Below are 14,697 nucleotides of genomic sequence, written 5' to 3' on the forward strand. Positions count from 1 at the left end.
TGGAGTACTGCATCCAGTTCTGGGCACCGCACTTCAGGAGGGATGTGGACACCATTGAGAGGGTCCAAAGGAGGGCCACTCGCATGATCCAGGGACAGCAGGGCAGACCCTATGAGGAAAGGCTATGGGACCTGAACCTGTTCAGCCTTCGCAAGAGAAGGCTAAGGGGGGACCTGGTGGCCATCTATAAACTTCCTAGGGGGGACCAGCAGGGATTGAGAGAGACCTTGTTCCCCCGAGTGCCTCCCGGAGTAACAAGGAATAACGACCATAAGTTGTTAGAGAGTAGGTTTAGACTAGACATTAGAAGGCACTACTTCACAGTCTGGGCAGCTAGGATCTGGAACCAACTTCCAAGGGAAGTGGTGCTGGCTCCTACCTTGGGGGTCTTTAAGAGGAGGCTTGATGTTTATCTGGCTGGGGTCATTTGAGCCCAGTTTTTTCTCCTGCCCAGGGCAGGGGATCGGATTAGAAGATCCCTTCCGACCCTACATCTATGAATCTATGAAGAAACCATCCGCGTAGCAGCTATTTCATCATGCAACAGCCAAGCATGCAATCCGCTGCTTCTGTTAATGCCATAAGATAAAATGGCCAAGGCAAGAAATGGGCCCAATATCAAAGCAAAAATAATGGAGTATTTTGTGCCAGGTAAGAAGGACAATGAACTGGCTAGAAAACAATCAGCAACCCTAGGAAACCCAACGGGACATGTAGAGAGAGCAGTGACTTTGGTATACTTGTATCTCAGTGCTCTAATTTGTAATATATTCAGAGCCTGCATGCCAGAAAGGATTGGCCGTTGCAGGCAGTAAGACTGAATACAATATCAATTGTGCAGAAGTGCAAAATTCTCAAAGATTTTCCTTGATCATTTTACTTGAAATATATTCTATTTTCATTTACATGCTTTCTTGATGTGATTATAGGGAAGCATAGATATTTATTTAGCTTTGTTTAAGGGAAGTTTACTGGTATTGTAATTTAAATCTGACATTGCAAAAATTTCATTCTTTTATGTAACTACTTTGGACAGAAGCTTTTATTGCATAATTGTATGACCAGGCATATTTTTATATTATTTTTATTTGGCAACAGATATATTTAAGATGCTGCTAAAAATAAAATGTTGCCTTTTTCAGTTGGGTATGCATCCCTTTGTGATATCGTCAATCAAGAACTTTTTGCTCCATGTCATGCCTATGTAAACCCAGGATTATACTACCAACTGTGCCGTTTTGATGCATGTAAATGTGGAAGCAGCTGTTTGTGTAACGCACTTGCACATTACGCCTATATCTGTGGCAAACATGGAATTACTGTTGATTTCCGAACTCATATTTCATTCTGTGGTGAGTAACAATTGTAGAACTAGATTAATTTTAGAAATGTGAATTCAATAAGGATGATAGTTGTATAAAGCACAGATTTGTTTTAGTTTGTATTAACCACTGTGTTTGGATGAAACACAGTGGTTGTCCCATATGTTTTGGACCAGCAGGCCACTATTTACCCCTCTATTCCTTAATTCCGTTTGTAATGGAAAGTTGTGGGGTGGTATGATCTGTGAACAACTTACTATGGCTTTTTGGACTGCTATTGATTAGAGGACCACAGTTAAAAAATCTGATTCTATACAAAGTGAATACACACAATATCAGCTGCGTTGCCGGGAATGTCAAGTCTTGCTGTGGGAGAGTTACTACACAGTATGAAAAACTTGCTGATTTTATTACAGCTACAATAACTGACCCCATAATTCAGGTACTGAATAGAAGAACAGTTACTAAAAGTACTGAATTTGAAGGTTTTTAAATGCAAGCCAAGGAGGTTTTTTCTCCTGAAATAATTCGAGCAAAGTTGTTTTGGACGTTTTAGAAAATAAGAGAAAAATAGATTACCTTTCCTGCTTTTCACCTTTCATTCTTCTTTTATTTTCATTCTACCCTTTAAGTTTTCCTCTGTTCAGTGCATATACCCCCTGGCATGTAAAAGATCTAAGGATATAAATTATAATTTCTTGTCTCTGTCCCTTAATACTTTTGTTTTAAAAATGAAGAATTGGAGCACAGAGGAGCCCATAAATCTCAGAGAAGCACAGAAAAGAGACTTGCCTTGGATTACATAAGTATTTAGGGGCAGAACAGGGAGTTGAATCCAGATCTCGCAAATCCTGGCTTGATGCCTAAACCACTGGACTCTCTTTTATGTCATGGAAACCTCAGTTATTAGAAATACATTGAAAATACTTTATACTAAAAGGAAAAACATGGAAAAGTATCAGCAATTCAAAGAAACATCTTGCATTTAATAATTTAAAACTTCAAGAATTGTAAAGCAAAGTATTTTCTTAACATGACTGTAATCTGAAATTTTTTGTTTTACCTAAGAATCTTGTGGGCAGAGCTTGGCATAACTCTTTGGGAAATACAGGAGATTATATCTCGCTTGGTTATTTCGTACTGTTTTATGTTTGTCAGTGATATTATTTCAATTCAAAATTTTAATGTGTTCTTCTCCCAGCTGTAGTATGTCACAGTGGCATGGTGTATCACCATTGTTCCTCTACCTGTGAACACTCCTGTGCTTCCCTTTCTGCCCTGAATGTCTGTGGACCTGAATGTGCTGAAGGATGTAATTGTCCTGATGGGAAGTACTTTGAAGAGTCAGTCAAGTTCTGTGTGCCACTGTGAGTCACTTTAAATTGTAAATTGTACACTCTAAATGTCTGTATGTCTTTGAAATATGACTTTCTGTTGTAGCTCATATGGAGATGTTAGGTTGCATAATATTTTAATAAAATTATTTTTGAATATTAAAATATAATATAATATAAATATTTAACAATATTAAAAATAATACCTTTATGTGCCTTAATAGTACAGCCTTGCTTCAAATACTGTGTGCAAAAACGGTTCAAGATCCAAAGGTTCATCTGAATCTAGCCTCCCTCATCAAAAAGTCTCAAAAAAGAACTTGCTGGAGGTGGTTCAACTTTTTTAGAAAGTGCTAGAAAGGGGAGGTGGCAAATAAGAAACTTTGTATATGAAATATAAGAAAAAGTGTGATTCCTTATCTTTGGGAAGACACAAATGAAAAGGATCATGATAGAAATATGTCAAGTATATAAAATCGGTCAGAAATATTTTCTTATAATAAAGACTAGGGGACTTGAGTTTGATTAAGAGATGGAGAATTTGCAGTCTACAATCATATATACTTTTACACACTATATGTAAGTAGGCTGTGGGATACATTGCTATAGGAGGTCATCTGCTGTTTATATGGATATTGGATATACCCAGAATTGTAGTTACTGATAAACAGTTTGGAAAGGAAAATAAACCTTGTACATCAGGGCTTTACCAGAATCTTTACTGTTAGAGATAAAGATGAAACATACTCCAGGGACAAACTGGCTCCCAAATGATGGCTGCAACAGAAGCAATGCAGACAAAAGATCAAGTTTGAAGAACTCAAGGACCCAATCAAGTGAGACCTCTTCTACCACTGCCTCAACAAAAAACTCCCACACAACAACAATGAGAGAACATCAGTAGCACTCAGGGAGCATTCAAGTTCACCATCAGCAGCACCTGTGAAAAGACACTTTTGTTCTCTACCAGAAACATCAAGACTGGCTTGAGAATGATGGGGAGATCCAACAGTTGATTGAGTTGATCTAAGAGTTGATCCAAAGCTTTTTGTGCTTAGCAGAATGACATCAACTCCAAGCAAAGAAATTGAATCACCAACAAGTCAAGGCCATAGGTATATTAATGCACAGGTCAGTGAGGCCCGGGTCCAGGGAACCCTGCCAATTGCCGGCCCCTGGATGCCTGGGTCGTTCCCCTCCCCCCGCCCCCGCTCTGCCTGGGTTTCCTTGGAAACGGCAGTTTTCCCCTTGTAGGTGGGCAGCAGTCTAGCCTGCAAGGGGTCCTGCTTGGGGTGTGGCCAGGTCATGGTGCTATGCTACCAGAAGTAGTTTACTGAGTACAGCGCATGGATCCACTTGCTTGGCCATGGCCTGGCCATGCCCACCAAAATGAATGCCTGCCACCCCCCTGCTTGGGGCTGGGGGCATGGTGCAGTGGGGAGAAGAAATGCCCTGAGAAGGATTGGCTGGGGCAGAGAGGGGAGGTCCTGTGAGGGGAAAGTGTGTGTGTGTTCGTGGCAGGCAGAGTGTCTTTGCGTCTGTGTGTCCATGTCCAGAGAATGAGTGTGTGTTCATGGTAGGGAGTGTGCGCGTGCATGTGTGCATGCATGCATGTGTGTCCATGTGCATGGCAGGGAGTGAAGGTGCCCCCAGGCAAAAGCAGCAGAGTGGAGAGACCTGAGTTGGCAGTAGGCAGCCCTCATCCACCCTCACCCTGTTGGACTCCGCTCTAGCCATGGGGGCAGGGGTGGGGAGGCAGGGAGGAGAGGTGGGCATGTACTTCCTACCCCCAGCCCAGCTGGGTCCACCCAGCCTCCCCCATGGGGCATGGAGGCCCACTCTGCCCTTGGCAGAGGCAGCACCGGGGGGGAGGGGTCCCCCCCCTCCTGTCAGAGGGAGGAGACCTCCAATTTTGATTGCCCAGGGGACTTATAAACCTTAATCTTCCTCTGACCGAGGCTGTGATATGAAGAACAGATGGTAGGAAGACAAGATGAAAGAGATTCAACATCTCAATGATATCTATGCTATGCATGGTTTTTCCAATGACACCAAAGCCATCTTCTGTCTGAGCACAAGCACTCGGCGAACAAGCTCTTTCAGATCTAAGAATGGAAGAGATCTAATCAAGGAAAGGGTCTCAATACCTGTTGGAAGGAGCATTTTGAAGACCTTCTTTGTTGAGACTCTCTTGCTGATGAGAGTGCTCTCAACTCCATCCTACAACACCCAGTCAGAAACGATTTTGGAATCCCTCTAACTCTTGATAAGGTTAGGAAAGCCATTAAGCAGAAGAAGAATTACAAAGCATCCAGAGCTGATGGAATCCTCATTGAAATATTCAAGCCCAGGGGGAGAGGCGCTCAATCAGAGCTCCATGCCCTCATCTTAATGATCTGGAATGATGAAATCCCAAATGACCTTAGGGATAACATGATTGTGACAATCTTCTAGAAAAGAGACAAGACCAACTGTGGAAGCTATAGAAGGGTCACCTTGCTGTCCACCACAGAATGATTGTTGCAAAAACCCTTCTGAACAGTCTCCTTTCACTTTCAAAGAACTCCTGGAATTTCAGTGTGGGTTTTGGGCATCAAGAGGCACAACTGACATGATCTTCACTGCTTACCTGCCAGCTGCAGGAAAAATGCTGGTAACAGTAGAAAACTCTCTACATGGTTTTCTTTAACTATGTGAAAGCTTTCATCTCTATCAACCAAGAATCACTGTGAAGAATCCATCTGAAGTATGGCTGCCCACGCAAATTCGTCACTGGCAAAATTCATCTTGTCTGCTCCTTGACAGTATGTGAGCAGTGGCTCTCAGTAACAGATCTATCACAGATCCCTTTGAGGTTAGGACGGGAGTTAAGCAAGGCTGTGTCATCACTCCAACACTCTTCTCAATACTCTTTACCATGATGGTACATCTGACCACCAACAAGCTTCCAGTTGGAGTGGAGCTAAACTATTGAATGGATGGCAAGTTGTTTAATCTCAGCTGACTCTGAGCTAAAATCAAGACCATCCCCAACCTCAGGCATCGAACTCCAGTATGCTGATGGTGCTGTAGTGTGTGTTTACTCAGGAGCAGGGGTAGATTAATGCATAGGCCCAGGGGCAGCTTGACCCAGACAGGCATCCTGGCCACAGGCATCGGGCAGGCAGTGCGTGCCTCCTTCCCCCCAGCTGGGGCAGGACCAGAGGCTAGGGGATGGGCATAGGACTCCGTATGGGTTGTGGCGGCTCCCTGGGGCCATCTGTTGCTAGGAGACCCTATGGGTGGCCCTACTTCTGCTCTCTACAGTCTGTGGGTGGCTGCTGGAATGAGCACTGCTGAGCCAGGGCCAGCAGAAGGGCGGGCAGGCAGCTATGGGTGGCATGGAGCCCATGCCCTGGCCCTGACCAATCTCACAGTGCTGGGGGACTGCAGCCCTGGTTGCTTGACACCCACCTGGTGGAGGGGCTGGGCCACATTGGGCCCGGCAGCAGCTCCTTGGTGGGCACAGAGGAAACCTGGTGGGGGAGCCTCCAATTTTTGTTTGCCCAGGGTCCTAATAAATGTTAATCTGCTACTGCCTTCAGGCAATTGTTAATGTCTTTACCAAGGCATTCAAGAAAATGGGACTGACACATAACATTCAGAAGACTAAGGCACTCCATCAACAAGCTCTTACTGAGCAATCCGCAGCTCTGGTAATTCAGATTTGCAGTGGGACTCTGAAGAATGCTGAATATTTTCTGCACCTCAGAAGCCATCTCTCTCAGAAGGCTGACATCGATGAAGAAATCCAGCATTGCCTTACAAGTGCAAGTGCAGTCTTTGGACACCTGAGAACAGGCATTTGAAGATTGCAATAGCAGACTCAACATTAGCTTTCTCTCACAAGCAAGCACCATGAGCATCAAGGCAATGATCATCCAACATCAACTTTGCTGTGCAGGTCACGTTATCTAGATGTCCGACTTTAGTCTTCCAAAGCAAGTTTTATTCCTCTAGCTCAGTTGAGGCATACCCTCAAGAGAAGAGCAGAAAAAGCCCTTCAGAAACTTCCTGAAGGCCAGCTTGGAAAAAATGTAACATCAACATCAACTCATGGGAGACTATCATTCAGGACCCCCGCAATCCCCCCCCCCCCCCCCCCAAGTGGAGGCAGAGTCTGCTGCAAAGATCTCAGTAATTTGAAACCTCTTGATGATAACAGGAGATGGAGAAGTGGGAGCTACAGAACCAGCATGTCGTGGCATGAATCAAGAATTTAGAGCCACCCACTCCACACAGAAATATGTGCTCAAATTTCAGCAGAGCCTGATCCTGGATCAGCTTCATCAGTTATCTTCAGATCCACAGACAAAGCAATCATGGAAGACAATTGTCCTCAACTGTGGAGGAGTGTTGATGGATGACTATAGGGACAGATTCTTTAGGTAATCCATTTCTAATCACTTGGAGAAGAAGGTGATTAGGAACAGTCAGCATGGATTCACCAAGGGCAAGTCATGCCTGACCAACCTGGTTGCTTTCTATGATGAGATGACTGGTTCTGTGGATGTGGGGAGACGAGTGGATGGTGGTGTACCTTGACTTCAGCAAACCTTTTGATACAGTCTACTACAGTGCAAGCAAGCTAAGGGAGTACGGGTTCAATGAATGATCTGTAAGGTGGATGGAAAACTGGCTGGATCATCAGGCTCAGAGGCCAGTAGTCAATGGTTTGATGTCTAGTTGGCAGCTGGTATCAGGTGGAGTGCCCCAGGGGTCATTCTTGGTCCCAGTTTTGTTCAATATCTTCATCAATGACCTGGAAGATGGCATAGAGTGCACCCTCAGCAAGTTTGCAGATGACACCAAGCTGTGGGCAGTAGTAGATATGCTTGAGGGTAGGATTAGGATTCAGAGAGACCTAGAGAAATTGGAGGATTAGACCAAAAAAAATCTCATGAAGTTCAGTAAGGACAAGTGTAAAGTCCTGCATTTAGGACAGAACAATCCTATGTACCAGTTGGGGGTGGGGGCACTGACTGGCTGGGCAGCAGCTTTGCAGAAAAGGACCTGGGGGTTACAGTGGACAATAAGCAGAATATGAGCCAACAGTATGCCTTTGTTGCCAAGAAGGCTAATGGCATACTGGGTTTCACTGGTAGGATTGTTGCCAGCAGGTCAAGGGAAGTGATTATTCCCCTCTATTCTGCACTGGAGTATATGCAGAGTCATATCTGAAGTATTGTGTTCAGTGTTGCCTCCCCCACTCCCCCCAGCTATAGAAAGGATGTGGACAGATTGGAGAGAGTCCAGCAGAGGGCAATAAAAATGGTTAGGGGGCTTGGACATGATTTATGAGGAGGGCTGAGGGAACTGGGATTTAGTCTGCAGAAGAGAAATGGATTTAATAGCAGCTTTCAACTACTTGAATGGTGGTTCCAAAGAGGATGCAGCTAGAAAGAGGTTGCAGCTAGATTAGTCTCAGTGGTGACAGATGACAAAGTAAGGAGCAGTGGTCTCTAGTTATAGCAAGGGAAGTTTAGGTTAGATATTAGGAAAAACTGTCTCACTAGGAAGGTAGTAAACACTGGAACATGTTACCCAGAGAGGTTGTGGAATCTCCATCCCTGGAGGTTTTTAAGACCTGGTTAGACAAAGCCTTGATTGGGATGATTGAGCTGGAGACGGTTCTGCTTTGAGCAGGGGGTTGGACTAGATGATCTCCTGAGGTCCCTTCCAGCCCTAATTTTCTATGATTCTATAATTATCTCTCATATGCCTTCTGCAGGGTTCTTGTACCCTCTTCAGAACCATTTGGCATTACCATGCCAGAAAGAAGCCAGTGAACTAGATGGACCTTTGTTAAAAATTATGACTATTCTTATGTGTAAATGATTCTTAAAGCTGTTCCCTGAAATCAGACCGTACCAAACTATATCTTGCTGTATTCATTCCATAAATGGGAAGAAAATATGTTTTGTGAGGCTGCAGCATGCAGAAAAAACAAACAATTTGAAGATCAAAACAGGATATGGGTGAAATCCTGGCAAAAGTTCCAGTGACTTGCAAAGGGCCAAAATGTCATTATTTAAATTTAGTTTGCACTGTAAATATAGATTAGTTAATTATGAGGCCCATGTACAAGGACTTGATAAATAAATTAAATCCAATACAAATAAATTTTGTTTTGATTATCACATGCATAAACTTTGTTTTAACAGATCTAGCTGCCGTTGTTATTACAAAGGCAGAACCTTCCAGTCTGGAGAAATCCTGCCTGTACCGTCAGGTTCCTGGTAGGTTTCAGTATTACAGTCCTTACTCTCTAAAGCCGTTTTTCTGCAGGGAGAATCCTGTCCTTGTGTGGTTTTCCATGCGGAATCAGGGTCTAGTGGCTTGAGGGCCTATTTTAATTTTCACAGTTAGAAAAGGAAATCTTAAAATATATTAAATACAACTATTCATAATTTAAGAAAGGACTTACAAAGGCAAATCAAGAGCTTAGTGTTGTTGAAGTTGTTAATATGTGAGAACACACAAAAGCAGGCACAAGTTAAGTCCTGTATGTACAGAAGCCTGGAGCATCTCAAACTGTGTGTGAACTGGTCACACTATTGTTCTTGGAGCTGCATGTACTAATATACCAATCAAGACAAAATTCTTAGGAAATCTCCCCAGTGTGATTCCACCTCTCGAAGGATGAAAAATGCTTTGTGGGTTAACATACCAAGTTAAGGTGTCTCAGTGGTGAAGTCCTGGACTCATCAAAGTTAATAGCAAAACTGTCAGGAACAGGATTTCAAGCTTGCAAGTCAAACCCATTTGGTTTATAAGTAAAGCTTTTTCTTTTTCTTTTAAACTGCTAGTCTTGATAATCCACTTTGGGATTATTAGAGTTGAGATGGGTTCTTTTTGGTTTGTTGTAACATTTTCAAGACTTGAAGAAGAATGTCCTGACTTCAAAAGCTTGTCATATAGTTGGTCCAATAAAAGCTATCACCCACAAAAATCCTTGCTTCTCTTCAGTAATAAAGATATTTTGACTGCATATCAATTGTCCACTAAATTGATGTGTGAACCAAAATGCAACTCCGCTCATTCTTCTCTTGCAGTATCACCTCTACAATGCTCCAAATGGCTTTTTTCTTAATAGGACTAAATCATTCTTTTATTTTTTTTCTGAATTTCTGTTTTTGTTAAGGTATGAGTATTCTCTCCCAATTTTGCTTGATGAACAATTTCATAGCCTGGATTCCCTCTAATTGAAAAAGATGACAGGATTTTATTATATTACATTACCAATATCATAAAACACCTGGTTCCTGCCTCAATTCCAAAAAAGTGTTGGGCAGCTTTTTTATCTTTCTGGAGTTTAACAGTTCTTATGGAATTGTTTAAATTGGGTATTTTTTATAATTCTACATAATTATAAAATGTTAGAAAAAAACAGTTTCATGCACAGCAGTTGTGTGACTTTTTTCTGGAATTAAGATTATTTGTTTGCTTTTTTTTACTCTAGCCAGTGTTTGAATGGAACAATGAAATGCGCTGAAACTGCTACATCATCTGCAGGTGATTTATATTCTTGACTCCTTTTATAGTTTCACAGAGAAACTGATTGCCATTGAACATTCATTTTCCATATTTGCAGACATCTAAATACCATGACTGTCACAGCAGTTTCTATTATTTAAAGTTATTTGACCATGACTTAAATGATCTAGGAGCATAAGTCTTATTGACAGTGCAAATTGTACTAAGTCGCTTATGACAGGTACCTCTAAAAATTCTGTTTTAAGTCACAGGCCAACTTTTTTCAAATGTAGGGATATAAGGTTAGGCCCCCAAATCCATATTCTGGTTTTACAAGAAGCAGTCTGATTATTCAGAGGTGCTGAGGAGGTTAAATTTCAATTGGACTTCTGATAGGATTTGTTACTTTCCAGAATTCCTGAAAAAAATTGAACTGGTTAAGAGACTTATCTAAAGCATACCAAAGTGAAAGTTAAGATTCCTGTTGATTTTAATGGATCATTCCCTAGATCTTGGTTTAGATATAATTTATAGGCAGACAAATTTGAAACTTCTAACCATACTTAATACCTTTTATGTAATTCATAGAATACAAAATTTAAAGTTCTACTTAAATAGTAGCATACCACAAACAATGTATATTGCAACTTAAAAATACTATTTAAAATAATTATTTAATTAAACAGTGAACTAAAACAAACTTCAGTGTAAAAGAGCATTTGATCTTATTTAATATGCATTTTATGTCTGAAGTTCGTGTGTGCCCTGAAGGAAAAACCTACTATGACTGCAGATATCAAGTGCCTGGTTTACCTGCAGCTGGCGTGAACTGTGAGACCTCCTGTGCAAATCTTGCTATGAACTTCAGCTGTGTTCCTCCCCCACCATGTGCAAGTGGTTGCATTTGTCCCCCAGGGTAAGTCACTTTTCAGTGTGTGTGGTACATTCAGAAGGATAAGAATAATTTTCTTTTACAGGGATGCCCTGCAGTATTGTCTTTTTTTTTTCTTTTTATTCCTTTGATAGCACTGTGCCTGAATATTCTTCTTTAGCTTTGAAACCATCATATTGTTAACTTACTGAAATGTAATGAAATAGGTGGATCTAAGATTTTGTAAAGGGATGTATGGCAGATGTGGCTAGGGCTGCAGGGGTTGTTGCAAAGCCCCCAGTTTCCAAGGCTGGTAAGACTCCTCCCCCCGCCCTCCCCTTCCCCCCGCCCTTCCCCCCCCCCCCCCCCCCCAGCCAAGGGGTGTTGGCCTTGGCTAGGGACCGGCTACCCACAGAGCTGCTCCCCTTTGGGAGTGACCTTTAGGGGCACTTGTACACATGATGCGGGTTTCATCCTCACTAAATTAAACAGGTTTATTAAAATTGATATGGTGTGCTTTAATTTATGTCACTATGTACAAGTGACAGCTCCTCCTGCACCTGGATCAGCTGGGCAATGTGGTGGCAGGTCTCCCTTTCTGAGCCTCCTCTAGGCCTGGGGTGCCTGAAGATTCCCCACTAGCTTTGGATCTCCAGCCACACTTTGCCTTTCTTCCTACCTTCCATTCCCCCTCTGACCCCACCTGGTTTGAGCTCACTTTCTGCACAGATTCTACAGCAGACCCAGGTGTCCAGGGCTGTGGGGAGCTGGAGCTGCACAGTGGAAGGGTGTATGTGACTAGACCACTCCCCTCTCCCTCCTGGATCTGCTACTGTGTATAATGTTAATTTTCTTGTTCTTTTGAATACATCCCTTAATGAGGAACCTTATGCCTCCGTCTTCTGTTACGTAGAATCTTGTGCATCTCCCATTTTGATGTAGGGTGAAACTCCAAGAACACCCTGTGTTTATCCAGAACATCTGACTAGATATGGTACCTGTGGTCTTTCCTTTAGGACCCTTTGACTGATGGATTGAAGTGATACAAAACAGCTTTCGTAAAGAAAAGAGATATGTTGTTTGTTTAACCAAAAGAACAAAGCGCAACATAACAGGATTTAAAACAAGAGGTCTATGTACATACCTGTGTTACTTGACTACGAGGCAGGCATATCTCATATCTTTCTGCCCTCTCGGGGCTGGTTTTCTATTTGTTCCCCTTAACTCTCTTTCCTGCCCTTGAGTGGCTGCCTTTTGAATCCAGCCAGTGTTTCTCTCGCTCTTATGCTTGGATAGCTGCCTGAAACCAGTTTGCTTAGCTCTGCAGGGGGTCCACTCAGGACATCAAAGGAAGTGACTCTCAAAAGGTTTACTGTAAAGTGTATATATCAGGATTCATTTCTTACTGCTCCACTCTTTCTTGAGTGTATTTCCTGGAAATTCTGTATATAGAAAGCATTGCAATAATCCAGTTAAGTACATGGGATTTGTAAATTATAAGTCCGTTCCAAATCTTTCGCAATGATACACAGTTGATTTAAGTCTGAAGGGCCAAATACATAGATGTAAGTTGATGCAACTCCATCAGCAGAATGGTATCTGTTTACATCAGTGGTGAATTTTATTATTGAGTTTGGCAAAGCCACTTCATAAGTGAGTAGATCAGATCCCAATGGAGTTCTGATTAAAAATTCAGATGTATGAATATTTACCCTACCATAAGAACTTGTCCCAGCCCCATCTTCTAATAACTTGTAACACACCTAAAAGTCTAAGAAGCAATGAGTATTCACTAGTCTTCTTTTAATACTACTATTCAAAAATGTGTATGTAATGAGCCCCAGGCACTGCCTGAGGGAAGGGAAGTGCTGGAATGGAGCTAGGGGCAGACCTTGCCCTACTGTCCCCTGTCTTCCATACCCTGCACCTTCACTGCAGCAGCACTAGCTCTGGCTCTGGCTGCAGGAATGGCAAAGAAGCAGTGGTGGTGATACACAATGAAGGAGCAGTGGCTGCTGGTTGGTGCTGCTGAGGGATATATCATTTTTTTGCCACGGAAAAACTAAGGGTTTTTTGGCTACTTGTTGCATGTTGGCAGCAACCCCCCCCCGCCCCCTCCCAACCAAAAAAACTGGGGCCATCTTCCCCAGCAGCAGTGAACCTCCAGCCACTTTTCCTGCACTGTACATCACTGCTGCCCACAGCACAATACTGGCCATTTACCACTCGGAACTTACTAACTGTTCCTGCCTATTTCTCCATAGGATTCATCTATGCTGCTCACTGGTTTGACCATTACTAATAGTTAACTTGTTGTTTAGAGCATTAAAAATGCATTATTCCCTACAAGCTGTCAGCATGACACTTGCAACAAATGAAACTGTCAAGCCACCTGAACAGTGTTATGAAAGCTAGCATGATATTTCCATACCCCCCCCCCCCCGCACCCCCAATTTAAAATCAAAGTTAAAAGCCCCTAGGTAGGATTACACCCTTCATAACTAGAATAGATTATTTGATCCTTCTTTTTTGAATAATAGATGAAAGGAGACCAGTCTGAAAAGCTGAAGTACAATTCTCCATCATCATAATTCGCATCAAATCACAGGGGATCAAATATGATGGTACTTGGTTTGTTTAATGAAAGAATAGGCATTTATTTTGCTGTTTATATGAAAAAACTAATTATTAAATTAGTGCTCTTACTGCTATTAAATTATAAGCTGCTTACAGATGTGGAAAAAACAAACAACCCTTTACCTAAAGAAGAAGCACGTTTGTTGGACCTGGCTCTGCAGTGTCTGTATAGATTGGATGCTTCAGCAGGGCTTTTTGGCACTTTTATCTAAAGCTGATTCAATAAGCTATTAGATACAAGTGCCAACAAAGCCCCACTAAAGTCCCTGATCTATACAGACATTGGGCAAGCCAGGTCCAACTGATGCGATGCCTCTTTTGGGGCATGCGCTTGGCTTGTCATGGGGGTGTGCCAAGTTTAAGATTTTTTTTACATCTGTAAGCAACCATGTTGTCCAAACATAAATAGATCAGTTAGCTATTTTGTTCCTAAACCACTAGAAATGAACAGTGTTCTCTCCAAAATATTTGGGTCAGAAGTTTCTCATTTTGCATAGAGAAAATGTTACTAATAGGTTTCCCGAAGCATAGTTTATATGCAGCGAGCCTGCAATACCGTTTAAAAAAGGTAATTCTCTCTCTGTGAAGTAAAGTGCCTCTCTACATGGGGTTAGGCCTTGTGCCCTGACCTTTTCTAAGGCAAAATATTCTGGTTTGTTCACTCTTAAGAGCAGGTCCGAGGCTTCAGTACCTTATGTATTAATTAAGAGTATCCAGTGGATCTAATTGGGTCTTCCTTTGAGGACCCTGGATTGAACGGCCCCAGTGACAATTGGGTTAAATGACTTAAAAAACATTCTTCTTACAATTGAAAATGCACAATACTACAACTTTGAGGCACCAGTGTTGATTCTAATCTATATATGTATGGTGTGGAACAATAGGATCTATACTATACCTCAGATTGTGTAATAGTTATGCCCTCAACTTTTTTTTTTAAGTATTCTATTCATTTTTAAATTCTTTTCCACATCTTCTATTCTGAGACCTCCTTCCTGACACTAATTTTTAAAAATCC

At 42.1% G+C, this 14,697-nt stretch overlaps 1 protein-coding gene across 1 annotated transcript in view; it reads left to right on the forward strand.

The window, feature by feature from the left end:
- OTOGL (otogelin like) overlaps positions 1-14,697 on the forward strand; it is a 187,301-nt gene that overhangs the window by 54,160 nt on the left and 118,444 nt on the right. Inside the window, exons 19-23 of the mRNA XM_059726122.1 lie at positions 1,143-1,352; positions 2,524-2,689; positions 8,860-8,934; positions 10,158-10,210; positions 10,925-11,087. Coding sequence (XP_059582105.1) covers positions 1,143-1,352; positions 2,524-2,689; positions 8,860-8,934; positions 10,158-10,210; positions 10,925-11,087 — 667 coding nt within the window. The remainder of the gene's footprint in view (positions 1-1,142; positions 1,353-2,523; positions 2,690-8,859; positions 8,935-10,157; positions 10,211-10,924; positions 11,088-14,697) is intronic.

Source organism: Alligator mississippiensis, chromosome 4 (genome assembly GCF_030867095.1).
Source record: "Alligator mississippiensis isolate rAllMis1 chromosome 4, rAllMis1, whole genome shotgun sequence".
NCBI lineage: Eukaryota > Metazoa > Chordata > Crocodylia > Alligatoridae > Alligator > Alligator mississippiensis.